Below are 23,761 nucleotides of genomic sequence, written 5' to 3'. Positions count from 1 at the left end.
GATCTCTGTGAGTTCAAGGCCAGCCTGGTCTACAGCGTGAGTTCCAGGACAGCTAGGGCTGTTACACAGAGAAACTATGTCTCAAATTAAAAAAACATATCATGTAACTGATAATATTATTCAGTCAGCAAATAAGGAGTCAGGGTAAAGTGCCAACAGCCTGATGTTGAATTTCTTCATTTTCAGAAATAAACATCCTGTCCCTTTGTCAAGAATGGATGCCTTTACCTAGAAGGAATTTAGAGCTCATCTTGTTTGGCAGGAGCAAACTCCAGAAACAGGGGGAACACTTTTAAAAAGTGTCAGGAATGCATTGGAAACAGATGGCTGCTCAACACCTACCTATGAAATGAAAATATGGATAACTGGATATATTTAACACATGATCAAGGTTAATAAAAAAGAAAGGCCAGGCTGAGTTTGCAATTTCACAGGAACACAATTGGATCGAGAGAATTGAGAACAAGTTCTAACTATGCTGCCTTTTCTCGTGGTACAAGTTCTAGGGATGTGGTGTTGCTGCTTGGTCCAAATGTACCAAGGAGATGTGTTTGGCCTCTTGCAGTATCCCCATCGTCTTTTTCAGTGTTCTCTATGTTTCATGCGATGTTTTATCTTTCCAGGCTGGGTGGGTCTAGATTTGGAAACATGTTTTGCTTGGAAGTACGAAGCTCTGCATCTCAGCAGGCCTGGAGGTTGGGGAAGTTGGAGCTTACAGAAAAACAACAAATAAACCTGGTCATCGGAGCTGGGAGTTAAGAAATGTTTACCCACCTGCACACTCGAGTTAAATCTCACAGCAGTAGGCAGGGCCGTTTGACTTATGACCTTGATAAAACCGTCATGTCTAAGTTACCTCTTTTGCCCGAATTGGATACGAGGTTAGGGTAGTTAACATATAGAATAGATGGAGAAGTTCTGGTTGGATTGCTCCTGAGGTGTTGTTGATCTACAGCGCAGAAAAGACTACGGAGCTAACTGGCGTCAACGAAGGGCAATTTAACTGAAATTCTGTTTGAGGATTGGGGAGAGAAGCTTCAACTTGCCGAACTCACTTCTGCCCTTGACCTTTGGTACTGAGAAGTGTTGGAAACCCGAGACTTGAGGACCTGCTAACAGAGCACTTAGCTTTGGGTGTGGCACATCACTCCTGCTTTAAGAGAATTCCTTCTGGGCCAGGTTATAAAGATAATGAAGATAGAGATGATGGTAAGGCTTCCCCGATTCATTTTTATCTTTTCAGTCTGTCAAGGTTCAAGTAACCTAAGCAATGTGTTGCCACGGTTTTAAAAACACCTTTTAAGAAATAAATGCAGGGCAAAATCTGTTGGCTCTGAAATCCTTGTGGTCATGATGAAAGTTAGTCTTCCGATATATAAATACAAAACAAAAAACCAGCCTTTAATTTGTGTTGATTCCCTTGGTTCTGTAATTCCCTTCCCTCTGTACTTCTTGCTGTGGAGTATGATTTGTGATGATAAAGTGCTCTTAGTTTGACCTTTGAACTCAAAGCAAGTATAGCTTCAGTTGAGTTGTGATCACCGTGGGATAGACAACCTCCTTAAGCCTCCTTCCATGAGTACAAACCTTTCAAATTCTCCTCTCGCTTCAAAGCTAGCTTTGAGATTTGCTTAGCCTTTTCCTAATGTGTGATTAACTCCAACAGCAGCAGAGAGGCAGCACACTCCCTCCCACTGGTTGCAGAGGAGCTTGTGCTGGGCTCTGGATGCAGCATCTACCGCAACTCCCACTCGCTCCTGCTTCTGTCACCTAGCTGTACACACGAGAGTTCCCAAAATGCCCATCTACCGAGGCTGTGCTTCAGGTGGATATGGTCCTTGGGCAAGTCTGAAAATCAGACAGCGGACTTTTTCCCAGCCAGCTTTTGGACTGCACTGCAGCTTCTACATTCCATTTCTGTTTCTGCTTCCCAGATATTGGGACTCTTACTAGCCCTTAGTTTTCCCTTTATTACACAGAAATGTTCATCTGGATCTAAGTTTGCCAAAACTCATACTTGCTCAGGACACCAAGAACAGTATGAGAATAAATCCTTTTCCAAAGGTAACTGGGAATTTAGAAAGTTATATGGAGCTGCTTTATTAAAAGGAATCCTAATCTTTAGCAGAAATACGATATAAAGTTTATATACATGGTAAAATTCACTTAACAATACAATACAGAGTGAAGGAAGAAAACATCAGCCCAGAGTTGGGCTCCGTAAATGTGCAAAAAGAAAAATAAGAAAGGCCTAAGTAGAGATCAGTAGAACTAATAAGAATGAATTGTAGAATCAAGTATTTGGGAGAGGCTGTAAGATTATCGTCAGAGAATGAAGGCAACCTTAGCAACCCAAGCTATGGGAGTTGGAAAAGGCAAACGGAGCCTTTAGATTGGATGCATTCACATTGCTGTTGCTTCAGGAGAATTCCTCATGTGGAGGCTTATAAAGATAGGTAAGATCTGGACTGAGAAGAAGTATTCCCTAATTCTCCTCAAAGTTTGAATCCATCAAAGTTCAGTAATTACAAAGGAGGCTTTATGTAGAAGGATGAAAATGATTGTGACTTTCAGAAAGAGTATTCTTGAAGATAACTGAGCAAAGTTTGGGGTACATGGAGGTAGCAGGTATAACTGCTTCCAGGAAATAGGGTTACAGACACTAATCTAGATCATTGCCTTGGAAAAAGTTTGTACAGCTTTTCACCTAAAGGGAAACATTATCCCTCATCATATGTAATATGATCATATGTATGAAAAACTATGAATCACATATTGTATGTATTTGTATGAACATAGAGGACCATCTGGAAAAGCATTCACCCAATTTTATTACTTATAGCTAAAAAGACTTTTTTTTCCATCTGAATTGTTCTCTCCACCCAATCTGTGATTGGTTCATATAGCTCCAGAGTTACAGAATGAAGGCAGTAAATTGAAAATTATTTGGAATACATAGCTTTGTAAGTCAATGGAATGTCCATGGGACAGATCTCTGGGAGGACAGGTGATAGGCAATCTTGTGGAACTAAGACTTGTATAGGTCTGCCACAGTTATTAATGTGTTGGAAGGTGAGTCGTTCAACATAAAGGAATGGGCTGGGTTACAGTAGGGTACAGCACTCTGTGTTGTGTGTCTGCTCACATGAGTATGTGCTCCATAGTACTGCATTAAGATTACATGTTCAGCACAAAGGAACATACTAAAAGGTGGAAGATGTAATGCCAGATTACATAGTTTCCAAATTTTATAGCATGTGCACAGAGAACCTTTTGTATTTTTAAAACTATTACAAAATCCTGTTTTCATTATCATTTTTAAAATTTTTTAATTTTAATTTTAAATAGCTTGTTTTACATGTTAATCCCAGTTCCCTCTCCCTCCCCTCCTCCCGCACTCCCCCAATCCACCCCCAGCCTCCCATCCTATTGCCAATTCCTTCCACATAGGGGATATCTAGAGTCTGTCATTTCACTCAGGGTAGGGTCCAGGCACTCCCCTAAGAGTCCAGGCTGAGAGAGCATCCCTCTTTGTGCTATGGACACATGATGTCTGTATTCCAGGGTTAAACACTGATCCACTGCTCAGGGCCCCATAGGTTGCCCAGGTCTCTTCACTGACTCTCACACTCTGGGGGTCTGGATCAGTCCCATGCTGGCCTCCCCACTGTCGGTCTGGGGTCCAAGAGCTCTCCCCTGTTCAGATCAGCTGTCTCTGCTGGTTTTGCCAGCCCATTCTTTGCCCATTTGCTCACCGCTCCTCTCTCTCTGTCACTGGGTTCCTTGGGTTCAGTTCAGTGTTTAACTGTGGGTGTTTGCCTCTGCTCCCATCAGTCACTGGATGAAGGTTCCCGGATGGTTATAGACATCAAGTTCATTATCAGGAATGGGCATTCGAGGTGGTCTCTCCACTATTGCTTAGCTTACCAATTGGTGTCATTACTTTAGATCACTAGAGGTCACACTGGTGCCTGATCTGTCTTCTAACCTATGATTCCCTCTTCCCCATATTCTACCCCCCCACTCAACCTTCCTGTTCCCCCATGACCTATTCTCTCTTCCTCTTCTCCCCCTCTCTTCTTCCTAGCTCCCACTCCCCCCCACCCCTTGCCGTGTTCCCCATCTGTTCAGAGGATCTTGCCTCATTCCTCTTCTCTTGGGTACCATGCATATCTTTTAGGTTCTTTCCTGTTTCCCAGACTCTCTATCAGTGTCATTATCGTTTTTATTTAATATGTTCCTTGACAGTTTCCTACCTGTATATGATTCTTTCTGATTTTTCTTACCACTCCCTCCACTGTTTCTTCTCCCTTCTACCTGCCTTTTCTACAACTCTCCGTATTTTATTGTTGAGTTGAATCTATAGTGTGAACATCCCACAGTATATCCATTTCATCCATGGACATCTGGGTTCTTGCATTTATTTTGTCGACTTATTGGTTTAGCAATTCTATGCCTTATCCTATTTTTGGTCACTACCTTAAAGTTAGAGTAAGTGCATTTCAACTTATAATTGAATTTATCAGTATCACTACTTGATACTGAAGAAACTTACAAAGTTTAATTTGGGATTCTCTGCAAGTCTTACATTGATGCTAAATTTAAATGTTTGCTTTTACTCTCTAAGATGAGAGTATTTTTCTTAAACTCTTAAAACTTTAAAAGCTTCATTCTCCCCCAGAGTGAGGATATTTGTTAATATTTCTATGCGAGTAAAGCAGAGACTTCACCTATCTAACTCTTTCCCACCCTTTCTATACTCTTAACTCCTTTGTTGTCCGCCTACCCAAGTTCATGGTCTCTTCTTTATTATTGTTAATGTATATTCACATGCATATATGTACCCATGTATTATAAACATATATAAATATAAAGTACAGCATTCAGTTTTGTTCATAGGTGTATGTGTCTAGGGTTGACCTCTTAGAATTGGACAACCTATGTGGGATTGATTTCCCCTGGAGGCAGTTGAATCTTACTCTCTCAGCAGCCACTGGCTGCCTACACATGTCTTATCTAGGGGTGGAGCCATGCGGAATTTCCTGCCTGCACTGGTGAGTCACCTGGTGTCACCGTGCTGGTTTTATTCAGGCAACCGTATTGTTGAAAGTTCAATGACAAATTTTCTCTGTCACACCTAGGAGACATGATCTATCCACAGGCATCCTTGGCCTCTGGCTCGTAGAATATATCTTTCATCTCTTTCATGATTTCCCCTGAGCTTGAAATGTAGGGCTTGCATTGTAGACTCATCAGTTTTAGGTTCTCACTCTGCAGTTACTTTGTCCCCACGTTTTGACCAGTTGTAGTTCTCTTTCATAGTCTTCTACTGTTTCAAAAATAAGTTCCTTTGATAAGGGGTGAGAGCTATCGGTGTCTCTAGATATAACTATGAGTACTTAGAAAATCGTTAGGCGTTACACTGGTTTAGAAAGCTGACAGTAGCAGCTTCACCTCTTGTATCTATAACCCAAGGCTTCTTTCTTTCACGATGATATATAGACCAAAGGTCTAGCCGTATTCATATTTAAATATTTTCCTTTCTCTTCTCTGTTACAGCTAGTTATGTGTCAAATCCCACTTGCAAGGGTTGTTTGTCTTGTTCAAAGGACAATGGCTGCAGCCGATGCCAGCAGAAACTGTTCTTCTTCCTTCGAAGAGAAGGCATGCGCCAGTATGGAGAGTGTCTGCATTCCTGCCCATCGGGGTACTACGGACATCGAGCTCCAGATATGAACAGATGTGCAAGTGAGTGTTCGACTTCGTCATTCCCGTTTTACTGGATATGCAACTTAAGGACAGTGCTACGACTTTTAGGGAAAAATATATTTCTAACAAGTCTATAGATATGAACTACAGCTTCCAGTAATGAATGGAGTGGGATACATTGTAGTTTATGTAGGTGGATATCATACAGTCACATGTGTTCTTTCAGTTATTTTGCATTACGTTGGTATAAAAAATACTTGTTATATAGAACTTTGTAAGGAGAAATTACTGCCTGCAAACAAAACAACTACCCCCCATCACAGAAATTTTTAATATGCCTAGGAATAATCTTTGATTTAACCTTACTTTTATAATTCTTTTTTCTTTTATATTTATGATTCTTGATTTTGTTTGATATGCAACTGTGTGTGTGTGTGTGTGTATTCACTTATTTAAGGCAACGTGACTGATAAAGATGCAATTAAGGTGTTTAGTTTTTTTATTTTTTAAAAGCATTCTAGTCAAGTAACTGGGTGAATAGTTTGTACCAGTTGCCAAGATTGAAATATTTAGACTTATATGAAGGTTATATATACACCATTGTTTCATGAAATTGTTTGGACTGTTAGAGGCACATAACTCACAACAATTACCAATAGTTTGATCAAATTTCTGAGTATATCTTAAATCTTTAAGGTGTGTGATTTGATGATCCATTAGACAGTGGGCCCATGTGGTAACAGATTAACTCTGGTGACATTTGAGTGTCTGATTCTCCTGTGTCTTTGTTTGTGTTCACTTTCCAATGTGTGACGTGGTAAATATGGACGTGGATAGCTTGAAGCATGTATTCTATGTTCTAGAGCTATCACGGTATAAATTGTGTGTGGGCAGCAATCTGGTTAGACAATGTCCTACCCAACCTGGGATATTAGTGAGCGAGAAGCAATGCTATTAGTATCGATTTGAGGATACACACCATAATTTAGGACGTTCTTTGATAAACTGGTGTAATCAGTTACCTTTGTAAGAGTTCCTGCTGTGTTAATCAGTTTCCCTCAACTCCAGACGAGGGTTATCATGCACCAGTTGACCATGCTGACCCTTTTTCTAGGAAATGGAGAGTAGCGATTATAAATCAGGCTTTGAAAAGAGAATTTACATGTGAGAATTGCAGCTCTGGTGCAATCAGTGCTGGAGACTACCGACCTCGAGGAAATCATTATTTTAATGGTACAAGCGGGAAGCATTTTTTAGCAAAACTCTGTGAAACAAAGCAAAAGTAGAAAACTATTTACTTTGTTGTACGTGACGTCAGATGATTATGGTTCTTCCATGCCATTGTCTTGCTTTCAGTCTCTGCCCATCTTGCCAATTTTTTGTATAGCATCTAGAGCATGAGAATGACGTAAATTACAAAACTGCTTAGAGGCAGAGTTTGAGATGGTAGCCACTTTTTCGCAGAGATTGTTGCTTGACCATAGATGATTAAACTCTAAGTGGCAGGAGATTGGGAAATCCTGTAGGTGACATTGGCCTTTACACGAGGCTGTTTTGTGAACAGTAATGATGCAAGTTAAAGTGGTTACCACCCACATGGACAGTCTGCTCTCTATGTTGGCCGAAGTTGGCTTCTTGGGACATACAGTATGAAGTTTGTGAAATTCATACATGATCGTGAAGATTGCTTGAGTAGCTCACTGAAGTATCCTGTGAGCATGCTAACAGGTAATATAAGCTTCTCTGTGTCTGACATTATGCTACATGATGCCCCTGTCATATTTTCTCTTTCTCATTGACTAATGAGTTTATTTATACAAAATAATCTGGGTTTATGTTGTTCCATATTTCTTATTTAGAAAACTTCTAAATGAATTTTAATAAAGTGCTACTGAAAAACAAGAAGTAAAACATTTATTTCCCAAACTTCCCAAAAGTTAGCATTTTGGCTTCTGTCTGTGAGAGTGTTTCTCTGCATAATTTTGTCTTCCTCTCCTTACAAATATGTCATATTTGCGACTTATTTTAACTTAATAAGTTATGGATTTTTTAATGCTATTCAACATAGCTGTATATATTTTTCTGGGTCTGATATACAACATTTAGCTAACTATCTGTTAGGAACTCACTTTCAACCTTTACCAATTACAAGTACGTTGAGGGATATTCATTTAAAAATACTTCTTTTTCCCATTTCCATACATACGTTTACATATTTGTCTGATTAGTCTTAGTAACATGTACTTTTAACTATTGCACACATTTTGAAATCTTTAGGTCTGTATTACCCAGGTCCTATAGAATTTTTTTTTTGGTTTTTCGAGACAGGGTTTCTCTGTAGCTTTGGAGGCTGTCCTGGACCTCACTTTGTAGACCAGGCTGGCCTCGAACTCACCGAGATCCGCCTGCCTCTGCCTCCCGAGTGCTGGGATTAAAGGCGTGTGCCACCAACGCCCGTCCTAGAAATTTATATAATGTATATACAAGGTGTCAGCTCATAGCTCAACTAACAACAGATATTTTCTGTGTACCTTCCTTGGTACTAATGAAAAAAATGTATACAGTGATATTTTTGTTTTATTTCAAATGAAGCTACACATTTATGATTAGTATGGCATTTAGTGTATTTATCAGAAAATGCAAACTCCTTTTTTTCTCCTATTTTGAACATATTTTAAAAATCAAATTAAATATTATATTCAAATCAAACTTGACAAATAATAAACATAGATTTTTGTCTATATGTTTAAATACTATCTTTAATTAAAAAATGATTACATCATTATCCCTCTACAACTCCTCCCGTGGTCCACCCCTTCAACCCCTCCCATGTTCATTCTTTGTGTCCCTCCCAAATTGATGATCTTTTTATTTGATTATTATTGAGTTATTGTGATTGGAGCTAGGGAGATGGATCAACGCTAAGCACTTATCATGTGTGACAGATAAACATAGATTTACCACAAAGAGTAGTGGCTCCTGTAACCATGGAATTCAAAAGGAATGTTACCAGGCTCAGTCACAGGTTTTTGTTTTTACTTAAAAATTAAAAATTTAGCTTTGTTTATAAAGAAATTATTTTCATACATCTAGTCTTTCTTTTTTTTCTCTTCCTTTTTTTAAAATTTAAGTTAGAAACAAGCTTGTTTCACATGTCAATCCCAGCTCCCTCTCCCTCCCCTCCTCCCCCTGCTCTCCCCACCAGGCCCCCTAATCCCTCACCCAATCTCCACCCAGGGAGGGTGAGGCCCTCCATGGTGGATCTCCAGTGTCTGTTGTTTCATCCAGGGCAGGGCCTAGCCTGTCCCACAAGAGTCCAGGCTGAGAGAGCTTCCCTCACTGTGGGATGGGCACTCAAAGTCTGTCTGTATGCCAGGGATAAATACTACCCAAGGGCCCATAGATTACCTAGGCCTCCTCACTGATACCCACATTCAGGGGGTCTGGGTCAGTCCCATGCTGTCTACCCAGCCATCAATCTGGGGTCCAAAAGCTCCCCCTTGTTGAAGTCAACTGTTTCAGTGGGTTAAACCAGCCCAGTCTTAACTCCTTTGCTCATCATCAGTCACAGTTCTTAACTCAGTTTTCTCTCTTTACTCATCCTGATTTGTAACCAATACACAGCTGTATTGAGGTTAAAGTCTTCTGGTTTAGTCAAACCCACAAGATAATCAAGTTGATTGTATGTCATATAACCAGTGTTTATTGTTTAGCTGCTGTCCTGTGCCAACAACTCTGATGTATACATTTTTCTCAATCGTTTAGTAAATAGTGAAAAGCAGGTTGTATATTTCTAGTGGCTGGATGAAGTTTCCTACTGGTTAGCGTACCCTTTGCAAAATTTGGAAGAGAGGCATAGCAATGAAGGGACTAGTATATATGAAGCTTATAGGTGTTTTCTGTATTTTTAGAGTTTAACATTATGAATAGGGAAGAAAATGAGAGTATTGGGAACCTATCATCCCTCCATAGATAAAACGTAAGTGCTTAGGTACAGTTTTCTTGTATAATGAGAAGGTATTCTGGGTAGATTGATTGAGACTACATTGTGACAGGATTGCTTTAGATGGGGTTTCCCTGTAGCCCAGGCTAGCCTGGAGCTCACAGTATAACCTGGGTTCACTTTTGACATTGTGGTAGGTCCTGCTACCTTTGCTTATAGCTGCTACCAATGCAGATGTTACAGGTGGGAGCCACCTCACCTGACATAACAAACTGATGCAATTTGAGCAGCTCCTGGAAATCAGTCCCAGTAGTTAGTGGAGGCTTTTAGTAAGAAGGTGACCAAATTGAATTTTAGAAGCATGTTCGTTTTGACAGCATGAAGATGAGTTCACAGAGGTCCAGCAGTGAAGGCAGCAAGATCGCTGATAGAGGTGGGGAGAGAGGAAGGGTAGCCGGCTCCTCAGATTTCACCTGGTCCATATGTTTGGAATTTCAGCCTTCTTACCTGGACATTCATTTTCCATCTTCGTCCTTGCCGTAGCAATGTCTATTGCTGTGCTGTGATGAAGACAATTTATAGAAAAAAGAGTTTATTTGGAGGCTTGCTTAAAACAGTTTCAGAGGGTGAGTGCCCATGAGCATCGAGAGGCAGGCGTTGTGTTTTGCTATTGAAAAGCCAAAAGCCCACTCAAAGATGCCCAGTATGAAGCAGAGCCAACAATGGGCTCTAGGATTGTGTCTGATCCTACTGCCCGTGTTTGCTTAACCACATGTGCGATTTGGAGAAGGCAGTGACAAAGGAGTTACACCACTGATCAAGCTTTAGTGGTGAGTGGGACAGCTAATTCTTCATTTCCCCCTCACTCTTAATTAGTTCTTTGAGAATTTTGGGCAGTCTATTTTGGTCACGCTCAAACCAAACCACACTCCTCCAAGATCCACCCCCTTCCCTACCCACCCAACCTTATGTACTTCTCCTTTTATTCCCCCCTTTTAAACCCACTTACGTGTTCTTTGATGTGTGGCCTTCCGCTGGAGTATGGTCAATACACCAGAGGCCACACTCTTAAAGAACATACATTATCCCTCTCCCGATGGCTATCAAGTGACCTAGGTAGGAGGGGGACGTCACATCTGTCTCCCTTCTTCATATGTGGTATATGGACATATTTGCGTGAGTGTGTATACATGTGTAGGCATGTGAGTGTGTGTATGATTGATGGTGGATGTTCTTCTCAATTGCTATCTACTGTGTATTGTTTTTGGGGGCAGGATCTCTCCCAAATCTAGAACTAGCCAATTGTCTGGACTGGCTGGCCAGTGAGACCCAGGGATCTTCCTGTTTCCAGCACCAGGTGCGGGGATGATAGGTTTGCACCACAGAGTCTGCCTTTTAGGTGGGTGGTAGGACTCTAAACTGAAGTCTTTGTCCTAATAAATTAAATTAAAAATAGTTGCTATTTACTTTTACAAAAATTGTTTTCTTATAATACATTCTAATCATAATTTTCCTCTCTACCAACATGCAGTGTTAAATAAGTTACATAGACTGGTGATACTATAAGAGCATCATGGGAGACATAATTTATCAAGTGACAGCCCCCCTTTAATATGCTTTTTTTCTACTTTCACTGAGCTAGTACAGACAATGATAATCATTTTCTTTTTCTTTTCGTGATCACTTAGTAGGAAATAGTTTACAATACACCCCAAGTATTCATTTTATAGATAGAGTTACTATAAACATTAGTTATTATTTTTGCATTATGCCAGAGCTAACAAGTAATAGCAACCTATTTCAAATAGTCTTAAGGATGGTGTTTTGTGAAAATATAATACTTCCACTGATAAATCATCCCCCCCGTGTATGTGTGTGTGTGTTGTTCTCTCTCTCTCTCTCTCTCTCTCTCTCTCTCTCTCTCTCTCTCTGTGTGTGTGTGTGTCTCTCTCTCTCTCTGTGTGTTTCATGTTCACAGACATGCATAGCCTGTTCAAGAAGGGAAAAGTGCATTTAAACTAATTAAAAGGTGGAGGTAGATAGAAGATAGAAGATAGATTATAGACAGATGATAAATGTATTGATAAATCAGTCTAGAAGAGCTTGACTCACGTTCTCCCTATCTTACTCTGTCTCTCCTTGTTCTTTTCCAATTCATCCTTCTGATTGTTTTTCTCTCCTTCTCCTGCCAATATGTATGGATACTGTGATTTATAAAGAAAGCGTGGCTCTCAAAGTATCCCAATAGTCAGCATCAGGATACCCATCTTGTTTGAGAACCCAGACTCACATTTTTCATGGTGTTGTTCCTTAAAACAATGAACAATGAAGTATACACAAAATTAGTGTACACAATTATAAATCAAAGTACTGTTTCATAAATAAACAGCCAGTATCTCTCAAATTCCTTTAAGTATTCCATGGCAGTCTCATTTCCTATTGACAGAAATCAGTTTGTGGTAAATTACATTCTTTAAAAGAACACTGCACTAGAAAGAATCCTGGGTTCTCAAGTATGTCCTGCCAGTAACTAGCTTTGCAAGCTAGAACAGTTTACATAACACATTCTGGAACAAGAGCTGGCTCATACTCTCATGAGCCTGTCTATAAAACCATCACAGTGAAAGAATGAAATCTTCTGGTAGTTCCTCTTAAAGATATTCTTCTCATTGTGACTTTATTGTTCCCTTAAGTCTAGTTGCTTCAGTGTTCAATTTCTCTTTGTAATTCTGATACCTACATGGTTAATAGTTAAGGAACGTGCATGAATAAGAAGTGGGACATGAGGTCTCTACTATAGTATACAATAAACTGATGTCTAAGTTGGAACTATTATATAATCTAAAGAGGACTATTTGTAACAAAAGCACGTGCTTGCGTTAAGATACACAGAGAGGATCCTGCTTCAGTGTGTATTCTAAAATGGTAGAAATTGAATATCAAATCTGCTTGTCCTTGAGCAGATTACATCTGTCATTGTCTGTTGTGTCAGCTCCAAGCGTTACGTTAGACACTGAGAAGACAGTGTGTACTGTTCTGGTTTCTTTATTTAGTGGGGGTTGGGGAGATGAAAGGTATGCATGAGCATGAGCCTAGAGACAGATAGGTAAGTTGAATAAGAAAGATCTGGGGCCTGAAAATCAAGGGTTTAAGCTTGACTTTAGGTATGAAGTGCAGCTATTAAATTAGGATTTACAATACCATGGTCCTGGAGAGAGGACTCAGCAGTTAGGAGAGCTTGCTTCTTTTCCAGGGGAACCCAGTTGTGTTCCCAGCATTCATATTGGGTGGCTGACAATTGACAGTAACTCAGGTCCAGGGAATGTGACAATCTTGGCCTCTGCTGGCACTCATGCATGTGTGTGGCACTCATGCATACACACCAATGTGCTTCAATAAAAATAACATTTTAAAAATTGAAATTCTTTAAGTTGGCACAAAACTTGAGCATACAGTGTATTGTAATATTCATATACATTATCTAATGTTTATCTCATTGTGTGCCTATTATTCCCCTCAGTCCTTTGTTGTGTTGTTGAGGCTAAAAAAAAATCTAAAGCCCTTTGTGTTCTGTTACTCCTTTTTTTTTTTTTTTAAGACAGGGTTTCTCTGTGAAACCGTCCTGGTTGTCCTGGAACTCACTCTGTAGACCAGGCTGGCCTCGAACTCACAGAGATCTGCCAGCCTCTGCCTTCCAAGTGCTGGGATCAAAGGCGTGTGCCACTACCACCCAGCCATGCTGGAGTGTTTAAGATACTAGCGGAACTTCTCCCTTGTTGCTGCAATTCTTAGAAAGGTAGTCATAGTATTGTCAAGGACAGTGAAAGTGGCAGACATTCTGAGGCTTCTCCTGGCCAACCAGAAGGTTGGCTTCTACTGCATGGCACGGCTAGAGGTTCTATCTCCTTCTGTCTTTGAACTGGATGGTTACACATTAGCAAAGCCATCTTCAGACAGAACTAGCTTAAAGATAGCAGATGACAGAATTAGGAGCAAATGTCATGCTGGTTTCACTCTAAACATTTTGTTTTTGGATTCCCTCCCTTTTCTTCAACTAGCTCTTTCACAGCAAGGCAGGGGATGGAAGACAAAGTTACTACAGCAGTGTGACACATCACCTGTTGATGGTCATTTTCCCTCCTGATCACTGTCTATGCGTAGAGCCGATGGCGGATTTCCATGTTCTAAAGGAGTATCTTTGACAGAGACCTTATGGTCTATATACTAAGACATTTACTCTCAAGCCTTGAACCCTTTCTTAAGCCTGCTTGGAATATGAAGAGTTTGGGAGATTCTTCTTGGGCAGAGATTGAGTGGAGGGTAAGATGTACACTAGTGTCCACAAGGCTTTTCTTTTCATTTGGGCAGAGACAATCGCCTTTTCTAACATTTATCAAATTTCAGTGGGGACTCAGGTCTGAAGTTTATTACAGTGTTCTCGTTTCACCTTAATACGATATAGTGACAAGTTACCAAAATAGGAAAAGCACAAGGAGTAACCAGGATAAGGGACCTGGTGCTGGCAAGAATTGAGAATCTGATATGAAATATTAATTTGCTTTATAATTTAATATTCTCTTCTTGTCAATTTTACTTTGAGGTTGTTGTCTTTCTCCTATCTTCCTTAAATGGGAACACAAATCACTTTAAAACATAGCGTTGCATTCCCAGAATGTACTTCTTCATCCCATTTGTCTGAAGTACAGTTTCCAATATGCAACACTTGAACTATGAGAGAAGCCAATGACTTTACTTGACTACCAAGTTTTCTACCAGACTCAGTGTTTATTTATTTTTGCATGTGGAAAGGATACAATATTTAAGATACAGAGAAAGTACTACCAATGTAATTCACAAACTCGAATTTGGTGTTTACACGCAATAAATTTGGAAGACTTAAGTTAAAATGAGTCTGTGAAGAAAACTATTTTGATAGAATATGTGTTTTTCGGCATCAAAATAAAGTATGCCTCACATGGCAGGGGGTTCATGTCTATAACTCCACACTGAAAGGCTGAGATAGTTTGATGGCAGGTGCAGGATAAACCTTGGCATATGATATAATTAAATAGGATTCTATTACCTATCTGAAAAGTAGCCTGTTTCTGGAAGGAGTTCATTCATCTGAGCCGATTATACTTTGAGGGTTCAAATCTCCACTGAAGTCAGAACTTTAAATAGAGGTAAGTTGGGTGTTTCCCTCCTCTCTGGTGAAGAAAGTAGGAACAGAGAGACTTCTGCCTGGCCAGCCTTTTTCTCTCACCTCAGTATGGCTTTGAGACCTCACTGTTCTAACTCTGGCTAACCAGTGCTCAAAGTAGATGACTTTCCACATAGGTGTGCAACAAATGAACTACTCAAGAGTTAAACAAAAAACTTTCTTATAGATAGTAGTCTTTAAATATGTTCTTCATTTGAGTAGTATACAAATTCATAGTATTAATATACATAAATTATCATTGCATTAAAATTATATATCAATGAAAGTTATTTTTCTACATGAAGTATTTGGAGCTTTTTAACTTCCTTCCATCCATCATCTTGGGTGGCAGGTTTTTGTTTTGTCCCAGTTTGTGAGTTCACTTGTTCTCTATCTCTGGCTCTGTCTTTCTTCTCTCCCTCTCTGTTTCTTTTTCTGTCTCAGTCTTTCTCTGTAGCTCCTCTCTCTGTCTTTTTTGTCTATATTTTGCTCTGTCTCTCTGTCTGTCTTTCTCCTCTCTCTCTGTCTCTGTGTCTCTGTCTCTGTCTGTCTCTGTGTCTCTCTGTATCTCTGTCTGTGTCTGTGTCTCTGTCTCTCTCTGTCTCTGTCTCTCTCAGTCTCTCTGTCTGTCTGTCTGTCTGTCTGTCTGTCTCTCTCTCTCTCTCTCTCTCTCTCTCTCTCTCTCTCTCTCTCTCTCTCTCTCTGTCAGCCAGATTCTTTCTATGAATCCCAGACTGGTCTTGAACTCATGGCGGTCCTGTCTCAACCTTTTCAGCACTGGAATGCCCACATGCTTTGATTCCCCACTGCCCAGCAGATGCTGCGTTGAGCTCATTGCTCTTGGTGAGCTTCGGAATCATCTTGACAGACCTATGAAATGAAGACTGACTTTACTTTAACTCGGGTACATTAAGGCAAAGAGAATCTTACAGTCTTACTAATCTGCCCCCTCTCCCATCAGAGTGATTGGAAATTAATAGAGTCCTCTAAAAACATGCAATTTTAAGACACGTCAGTTTCAGTTGCTGTCAGTGATTCTCAAGTGAAAATCTTCTATAATTCCAATTTTGTTGTTTTGTGGTTAAGTTGTCCCTTTAGTTTCTACTCAATGTTACCCCATAATGAGCAGAGAAATCTGTAGGAATTCCCAGGGGCTGAGTGTTCTTTGATTGATAGAGCAGCCGCTGGGGGAGTAGATGCCTTCTGAAGGTGGAAATATCTCTATACTCTGAGAGGGGTTGCTGCTGTGAAATAAACGTGGGGTTTCATCAAATACAGTAGAACACTGTGTCATCCCAGCACAGCAGGAGGTGCAAGGCCCATGCGTAGGAGGATAACCTGGGAAAGAGGTAGCAAAGGGACAACAGGCAGTGAGGTGTGGTGGTTGCTTTGTCTTGATCAGCACCAGGAAATAAGAGAGATTTTTCCAATGCCTATCTGAGGTCCTTGTAGTACTTGAGTTCTTCCCATCCTCTCATAATAGATTGTAATATGTAGAGTTATATTTTCACAGTTCGATTTAACAAGTCTTGTTTAATTATATGACTTTGGTTTTCTTAGGCTTGTTATTGGTCATGTTGAGACCCTTGGGGGTCTAGATTAGACTGAGAAGAGACATAGAATCTCTGTGTGCTTAGTCCCCGAGACTACTGAGAACTGAAGGAAGAGAGGACTCAACTGTATGATTTTTTTGTCTCTGATTTCTCTCTTCTCTACTCAGTATGTTCTTTGATTGCCCCTGACGATGTCCTCTTAGAATTGATGAGGGACCTGATGGCTTTCCTTTGAACTTGTCTTTCAGCAAGGTTTGCTTTCTGAAACTCTCCATACACGAACAAGAGACACAGACACACACAAAGACACAGACATACGTACACACAGAGATATAGTGACACACAGACATAGAGACACACACACAGATATACACATACACAGACACACAGACATACACATATACACACACACACAAAGACACACACATATACACACAGACACACTCACAGACACATAGCCACAGACAGACATACATTCATACACAGACATACATTCACACAGAGACATAACACATAGACACATAGACACACACACAGACACCGACACACACACAGGCATACATACACATACATAAATACATACATACATACATACATACACATAGAGACACACATACACACACAGATATAGACATGCACATGCAGACACACACACACACACAGAACCATAGATCTATGTACGCAAACAGACATAGAGACACACATACACCCACAGACATAGACACAGACACACACACTCACATTTTCTATAGCCTTCTACCATTAAGCAGTCACATTATTACGCAACTGCTTGCCGAAGTGTCTTTCCTATAGCAGACTGAAGATCTTGTGTTACTCATCCATCAGGTCTCCTAGCCCCTAAGAGTTTCTATCTCTCTAAGCGAGGAAATAAATACAACACTATTTTGGCTAATTTGCTTTTGTGCTAAGGTATCTAGGGAAACCAGTCACTAGGGCACATCAAGTCCCCTAATCTTGAAACCAACCTTACTCTCAATCACTTTAATTGCTATTTAAATATTTAAAAACCACATAGAATGGGGGTGACTTATACCCCTAAACCACAACCGCTGAACACAAGGAAGCATCCTCATCTCTGACCTGTGCCCCCCCTCAGCCCACTCTTCTCCGGGCTTCTCACCAGCCATGCTCATCTTCTCCATTGCTTCCAAAACCTCATTCTATCAGGACTCCACTGTTCTCTGTGTCTTTAAAATATACTCAGCCAAAACAGCCCAACATCTACAGCATGCATAGACTGTTTCACCTTCATCTTCCTTTCTCTAGTCTAATTGTTTTCAGGTAATTACTGGTAATTCTTGCATGATTTGCAGTTACCTATAGCTTATGGGGGGTTGGTTTATTTTGTTTTGTTTCTTTTTCATACCTGAGACGCATAGAGTGTACCCGCTACCAATCGTATCTACTTAGTATCCAGATAGTAAACAGATTGAGTTTTCAAATGGTAATCGTGATTTGTTGATTTGGCAAGTGTTAACATTCCACTACATATCCAGCATTGTGCCAGAAATGGAGAATTCATAAATCAAAACAAATGAAAGTTTAATGGGAGAACAGAAATGGACCCTGGGTCTCCGCCTGCAATGTAGCCAGCGCGTACCTCTACTGTGTGTTCTGTTATCTTTCCATATTGTGTTAGTGCTGCGTGGCTGTGGCCCATCACTTTGGCATTGGTATCTCTGGGACTGAGGGATGGGTGTTAAGGAACCATGTTCTTAGGGTCTGGCAGCATTCTCTGCGCATACTAGGTTCTTAGAGAATGCTTGGAATGAACTAGACTGCAGTATAATTTGAAAAGTGTTACTTTAGAGCCTGTATGGGGTGGTGTTAGGAAGACAGGAGAGGGGTTTACCCAGCATACTTTTCTGCTTCTTGGCTAGGATAAGCCCTTGTGGCCCTGTGACTGCCCCATTGGGTTGCATTTGGCCACAGTTTCACTTGGACAGTAATTTTACTTAAACCGATATTGGCAGTCCTCAGTTGGTGGATTGCATTTTTGAGGGGGCACTGTAATTAAGACGCGTGTAAGTTGGCTAAAGTCGGTTCTAACATTCCGAACAAGGACTTAAAACACATACTTTCGTAGCAGAGGTCTATGCTTAGTAAATTTTGATATACCTATTATGCAGTATAAAATTTTCAGAGGGTAAACCAACTGTTGTATATTCCCATTGGCATGCAAATGGTGTGTTTAACCCATCACATTTATGTTTTACAAAGAGGTTTCCAAAAACACACATGAGAAATGGTTAAGAGAGTATGGTTCTTCCTGTAGAGTGATCCTAATACGACTTTAGGGGAGAAAGAAAATTTCTGTATGTCCCCCAAAACTTTTTTTTAATGTTTTATATTTTTATTTAGAGTGACTTTTGTGTGTGAAAAGACGAACTAATGAAACTGAGATGCATCTTAGTAAATTGAGGGGAACATGCGTATGGCTTATGTGGTTCTGGGGGAGTGGTTCCTGGCTGAGTATAGGACTGTGGGGTCACCAAGAGATGACCCTCCTGGAGACATGGGGACCTGGGGCCAGTGAGACAGGTTTCCAGGAAACAAAGCACATCAAGGGGTAATTTCTGGGGAAAGCGGCTCACCCATGGCTAGTTAGAAGGTCAAAATGTAGAGCTGTAGGATGAATCTCTGATGGAAACTGTGTATCCACAGAATCCAGGAAGACCAGTAGAGTTCTACATGTGTGCACTTAGTGCCAATCAAAGCTTTTTAAAGAGTGCGTTATTGCACAGATGATACTATAGGGTGATTCTTTTTTTTTCTTAGAATGGAAGGGAAAGTGTTACCTGGCAGAGTCCTGGTAAACCGAGGACCCAGCAAGAAATGGTTAAATGAACATTGTAGTTAGTTTGAAGGTTACAGCAAATTAGGCTCCAGGTTTATGTGTTCCCAAATCTGGAAGGTTTGAGACATGATCTGCAATGTTATTTGCTTTTCCCTGTTGAAATCAAAAGGGTTGTTCCAGAATGTTAAGGACAAGGCGTTTTGTTTGTAAACCTAGGTAGTTTATTCAATTGTATGCACTTAAAATGATCATTTCTGTTATTTTCATCATATAAGCAAATTACAAATGTAATTGTTCCATATGATTTAGGAACACATAACACTTTTTGACATTTGACAATTCTACTGTCCCTCCCTGAGATTAGCTTCTCTATGAACTTTATCCACACACACATGCATGCACACCCTTCCTTATATGTCTTTGTTGTATCATGTTACATACAATTTGTAGCCTGCCCCCCCTTTTTTCCACTTCACAATAGGCCTTAGAACTTACTCGAAGCCATTGCTTATAATTCCCAGTGTGCTTTTTAATGGTTACAGTATTCTGCTATTGGCGTATCACTTGTATCAAATTTGAGAGTGCATAATTAAGCTTTGCCCTAGCTGGATCTACGCCTGACACCTCCCCGAGGGACTGCAAGGAGAATGATAGGCACTCGAGAAATTCTGCTTTCGTGAAGTTGTATCAGAGCAAGGAATGGAGTGAGGGATGGGAGCTTTAAAGGAACAATAAAGATCAGCAAAAACATCTCGTAAAATTAATTCCAAATGCTTGCTGCTGTAACATTTTTTTTTTTTGGCCAAAAGACTTAACTGTGCAGAACATATTTTAAAGCCAAATCAGACCTTGTAGGTAATGACTGATTGATGAAGTGTGGAGTCTTCCTATATTTAAAACAATATAGATTGCTCTTTTGGTTTCCTTTTCTCTCTTCTGTTTCTTCCGTTGGAATGTTTATCGTGTCTTGGGAAATAATTCTGTAACGGAGAAGGCTGCTTGCCTCTTCAAAAAAAAAACATAGCAAGAAAGCCAACAATTTGTGGACATACTGGTCATGTAGTTTGACCATGATGGAGAGGCTCCTGTCCAGCTGTAGGCCTCTGTTTATTAAAATGTAGGCTACAGCGTTTAAGACTACAAATGACCCTGTAATAGGGTAACAAGCTATATACTTTTTATGCCCACTGGTTTCTTCCCCCAGTGAAGAAGCAATGTCATAATTTACTGGTTGCCTTTAACCCATAGATACTTTGTGTTCTGGTTCTACGTTTGGTGGTATTCGGTTTAGGTGCCCCATGGTGGTCACGTAATGCACAAAAGATGGGTATAGAGTCAAAATGGAAAAGCAGGGACCTGCCCCCCCTTTTTTTTGCTTATAGCTTTAAAGTTACCATTATGTAATGTATTTTAGACAGCTATTTAGCCTTTTGCTAATTTCTGGAATCATTTTATCAATGTTTAAACATTTAAGCACAAAGGGACTTTTTATTTTGGTTATATTTTCAACTCCAATGCTCTTTTTTTCCATTTTTTTATTTTTTTTATTTCATTTTATATTCCGACCACAGTTCTCCCTCCTACCTGTCCTCCCCCTCTGCCTACTCCCACCCTCCTTCACCTCCCCCATAGCTCACCCCCCAGTCCTCTCCTCCTCTTGGGTAAGGACTCCCATGAGGAGTCAACATAGTCTATCACAATCGCTTGGGGGTAGGGCCAGGCCCCTCTCCCATGCATTAAGACTGAGCAATGGCATCCCACCATCGGGAATGGGCTCCAACAAGCTAGCTCATGTACCAGGTTTGTGCTGTGAGTAGTGTGAAAGGATTAACTCTAATTATCTTCTCAGTTTGTAGGAAACATATGACTTAAGTCTTTTCAGAGTCCTTGTGACACTGAATGTAATACCGGGCCCTGTGGAAGGATGGGCGTGATGCTGTGGAGTTTGCATATCTCTTTGGGTACCAATGATCAGCAACAGTTAAATGTGGTGCAAATAACAGTTCACTACAATCTGCCGAAACCCTGGTCTTTGGATTAACCAACCTGCCACCTCCTTTGCTGTCCTCTCCAGGAAGCATACTCATTTCTACATGTGCCTGCCACTGATGTCTTGCACAGATGTCACTGGCTTTTCTGGAGAATCTGAATGTAGAATTCAAATCTATTAATGACTTTCTTTAAAAACTTTGTTGGAACATCATGTCTTTTGGTTGAAACATATTCCCCATTGGCTCTATCTGTAGATTTCATATTATGTATCAGTAGATTTATGTTATTGTACATGTCTACCATAATCTTGAAAGGAGACCGGATTTAGGGAGAAGCCCAGTCAGAACCAAAGCAGCTGCTACTCCCTGTGAGACTTACTGTCTCTCAATTCCCAGAGTCCTCATTTACAAGTTAGGACTCCACCCAACTGGGAAGAGTACATGGAAATGTATATAAAGGCCTTTGTGCAGTGAAGTTTCCTCAAAATGGCTCAATCCCTCCTTTCCCATACCCATGTCATGTCATTCTCTGAAAAAAAAAAAGAAGATAGCATTGACCAGTACTTCAGGTAATGCTGCAGGCATGTAAAAATACTTTGAAATTTGAGTTCCTAAGTCACTGACTATCTTCAAACAGAAACCACTGATTAGAATTCCCACGCTACTTCCCATTGCGGAACTCTGAAAGGCAGTGCAGATTTCAGTCTTGGAGGTGATGTAATTTGTAGTAGGAGAATATTCCTTATAGTCATCTACTTTAATCCCATTTGGACTTCCAAACTTTTCTGGAGTCTCCTGCTGCCTCAGGCCCTTGGCTGGCACTCTGACTTAACTTACCAATGTAGAAAGCTGTTGGAGGAATCAGGCAGGGGTGAGTTAGGATGCTAATAACATTAGAAAATAAAGGCATTGGACATGTGTTTCTCTGACTGTTAGTATTTTGGCTAAGGTAACCAATGAGTTTATGTAATGTGATTTGTAAAATGCACGACATCCCTTAACTACCTTTTTTTCTCTTTGAAATTGTAGGATGCAGAATAGAAAACTGTGACTCTTGCTTTAGCAAAGACTTTTGTACCAAGTGCAAAGCAGGCTTTTATTTGCATAGAGGCCGCTGCTTTGATGAGTGCCCAGATGGTTTTGCACCATTAGATGAGACCATGGAATGTGTAGGTGAGTAGGTCTTAATTCAACTCTCTGATTGCAATTTTCATGCCTATTTGTAAAAAATATATTGGATATAGCCAACCTAAAAATATGAGTTATATTGTTCATTAGAACTGAAAAGCCAACCTAAAAATGAGTTATATTTATATTGCTCATTAGAACTGAAAGGGTTTGTTTGTTTGTTTGCTTGCTGATTCTAAGTAGTTTAGATATTATGATGATGTGTATCTTCGTCCCAAAATGTGCTACTTATGTATTTGCCCAGTTCGCCTACTTACGGGGCTGACACAGTTCATCATCTGTAATATACCCATTTCCTACTATCCTAAAAAATTATTGGTACTTGCCTTAGCTTGGGTTCCTATTGCTTTGAGGAGACACCGTGACCATGGCAACTCTTACAAAGGGAAATGTTTCATTGTAGTGGCTTCCAGTTTCAGAGGTTTAGTCTGTTGTCATCATGGTGGCCCATGGTGCTGTGCAGGCAGACATGGGGCTGGAAAAGGAGCTGAGAGTTCTACGTCTTGATCCACAGACAACAGGAAGTGAGCTGTGTACTGGCTGTAGAGTGCTCATATGTGAGACCGCAAGGCCTGCCCCTACAGTGAGGCACCTCCTCCAATAAGGACACACCTATTCCAACAAGGCCACACCTCCTAATATTGGGGCTCCCTACGGCCCAAGCATTTAAAGTCATGAGTCTGTGGGGGCCAAACCTATTCAAACCACCATGGTACCATTAGAGAAAAGCATTTTATGTAGGAGAAAAAGGAAACTTCCAGGTGTTGTCATGCCACACATTCTGTTGCCTTAGCCATGCAAATAAATGAACCAAGGTGCATCTTGTTTAGCCAACTGTGTACAAAGAGGTTGCAAGAATATTCTTCTGCCCAAATATACTTCCTTGGTGACTGGCTGCATGTTTACGTAGCTCGTTAAAACAGTTTTGGTGTTGATTGAATGTTGGATGTATAGAATGTATACTTTACCATACGTACTGTGAAAAAAATAATCACACGTTTTCGAAACCTCATATGAAGTTTATACTTCAGTGTTTATAAGTCACTGTGGGATTTGTGTGTGCCACTGGTTAACAGGTAAAGTGACAAATATGTGGATTTGATCTTAAATGGAATTTCATGCTCACCTCCCTCAAATTTTACTAGATGCATACACATCTAATTTGATATGAAACAGAGCTAGGAATCATCAATTAAGTGCATGGCAAGCCATAAATGGAGTGATTTTAAGATAGATATTGACAATTTTTTTCTTTAGAAATATTGCTGAAGTATTTCACCATGATAGATCAAAAGTTTTGTGGAGGAGCATTCACTTAACGTTTTATAATTTATAATTACAATATTTATGTTTGAGTTA

General features: G+C 40.2%; 1 protein-coding gene across 8 annotated transcripts in view; it reads left to right on the top strand.

The window, feature by feature from the left end:
* Rspo2 (R-spondin 2) overlaps positions 1-23,761 on the top strand; it is a 137,972-nt gene that overhangs the window by 58,113 nt on the left and 56,098 nt on the right. For all 8 annotated transcript variants that reach the window (XM_040730561.1, XM_021228713.2, XM_013115262.3 and 5 more), the window contains exons 3-4: positions 5,560-5,748; positions 22,244-22,387. In XM_040730561.1, coding sequence (XP_040586495.1) covers positions 5,560-5,748; positions 22,244-22,387 — 333 coding nt within the window. The remainder of the gene's footprint in view (positions 1-5,559; positions 5,749-22,243; positions 22,388-23,761) is intronic.

The sequence above is a fragment of the Mesocricetus auratus genome, unplaced genomic scaffold (assembly GCF_017639785.1).
Source record: "Mesocricetus auratus isolate SY011 unplaced genomic scaffold, BCM_Maur_2.0 Super-Scaffold_100023, whole genome shotgun sequence".
Taxonomy (NCBI): Eukaryota; Metazoa; Chordata; class Mammalia; order Rodentia; family Cricetidae; genus Mesocricetus; species Mesocricetus auratus.
The sequence above is the reverse complement of the archived record's forward strand: the minus strand, read 5'-3'. Positions and strand labels throughout refer to the sequence as shown.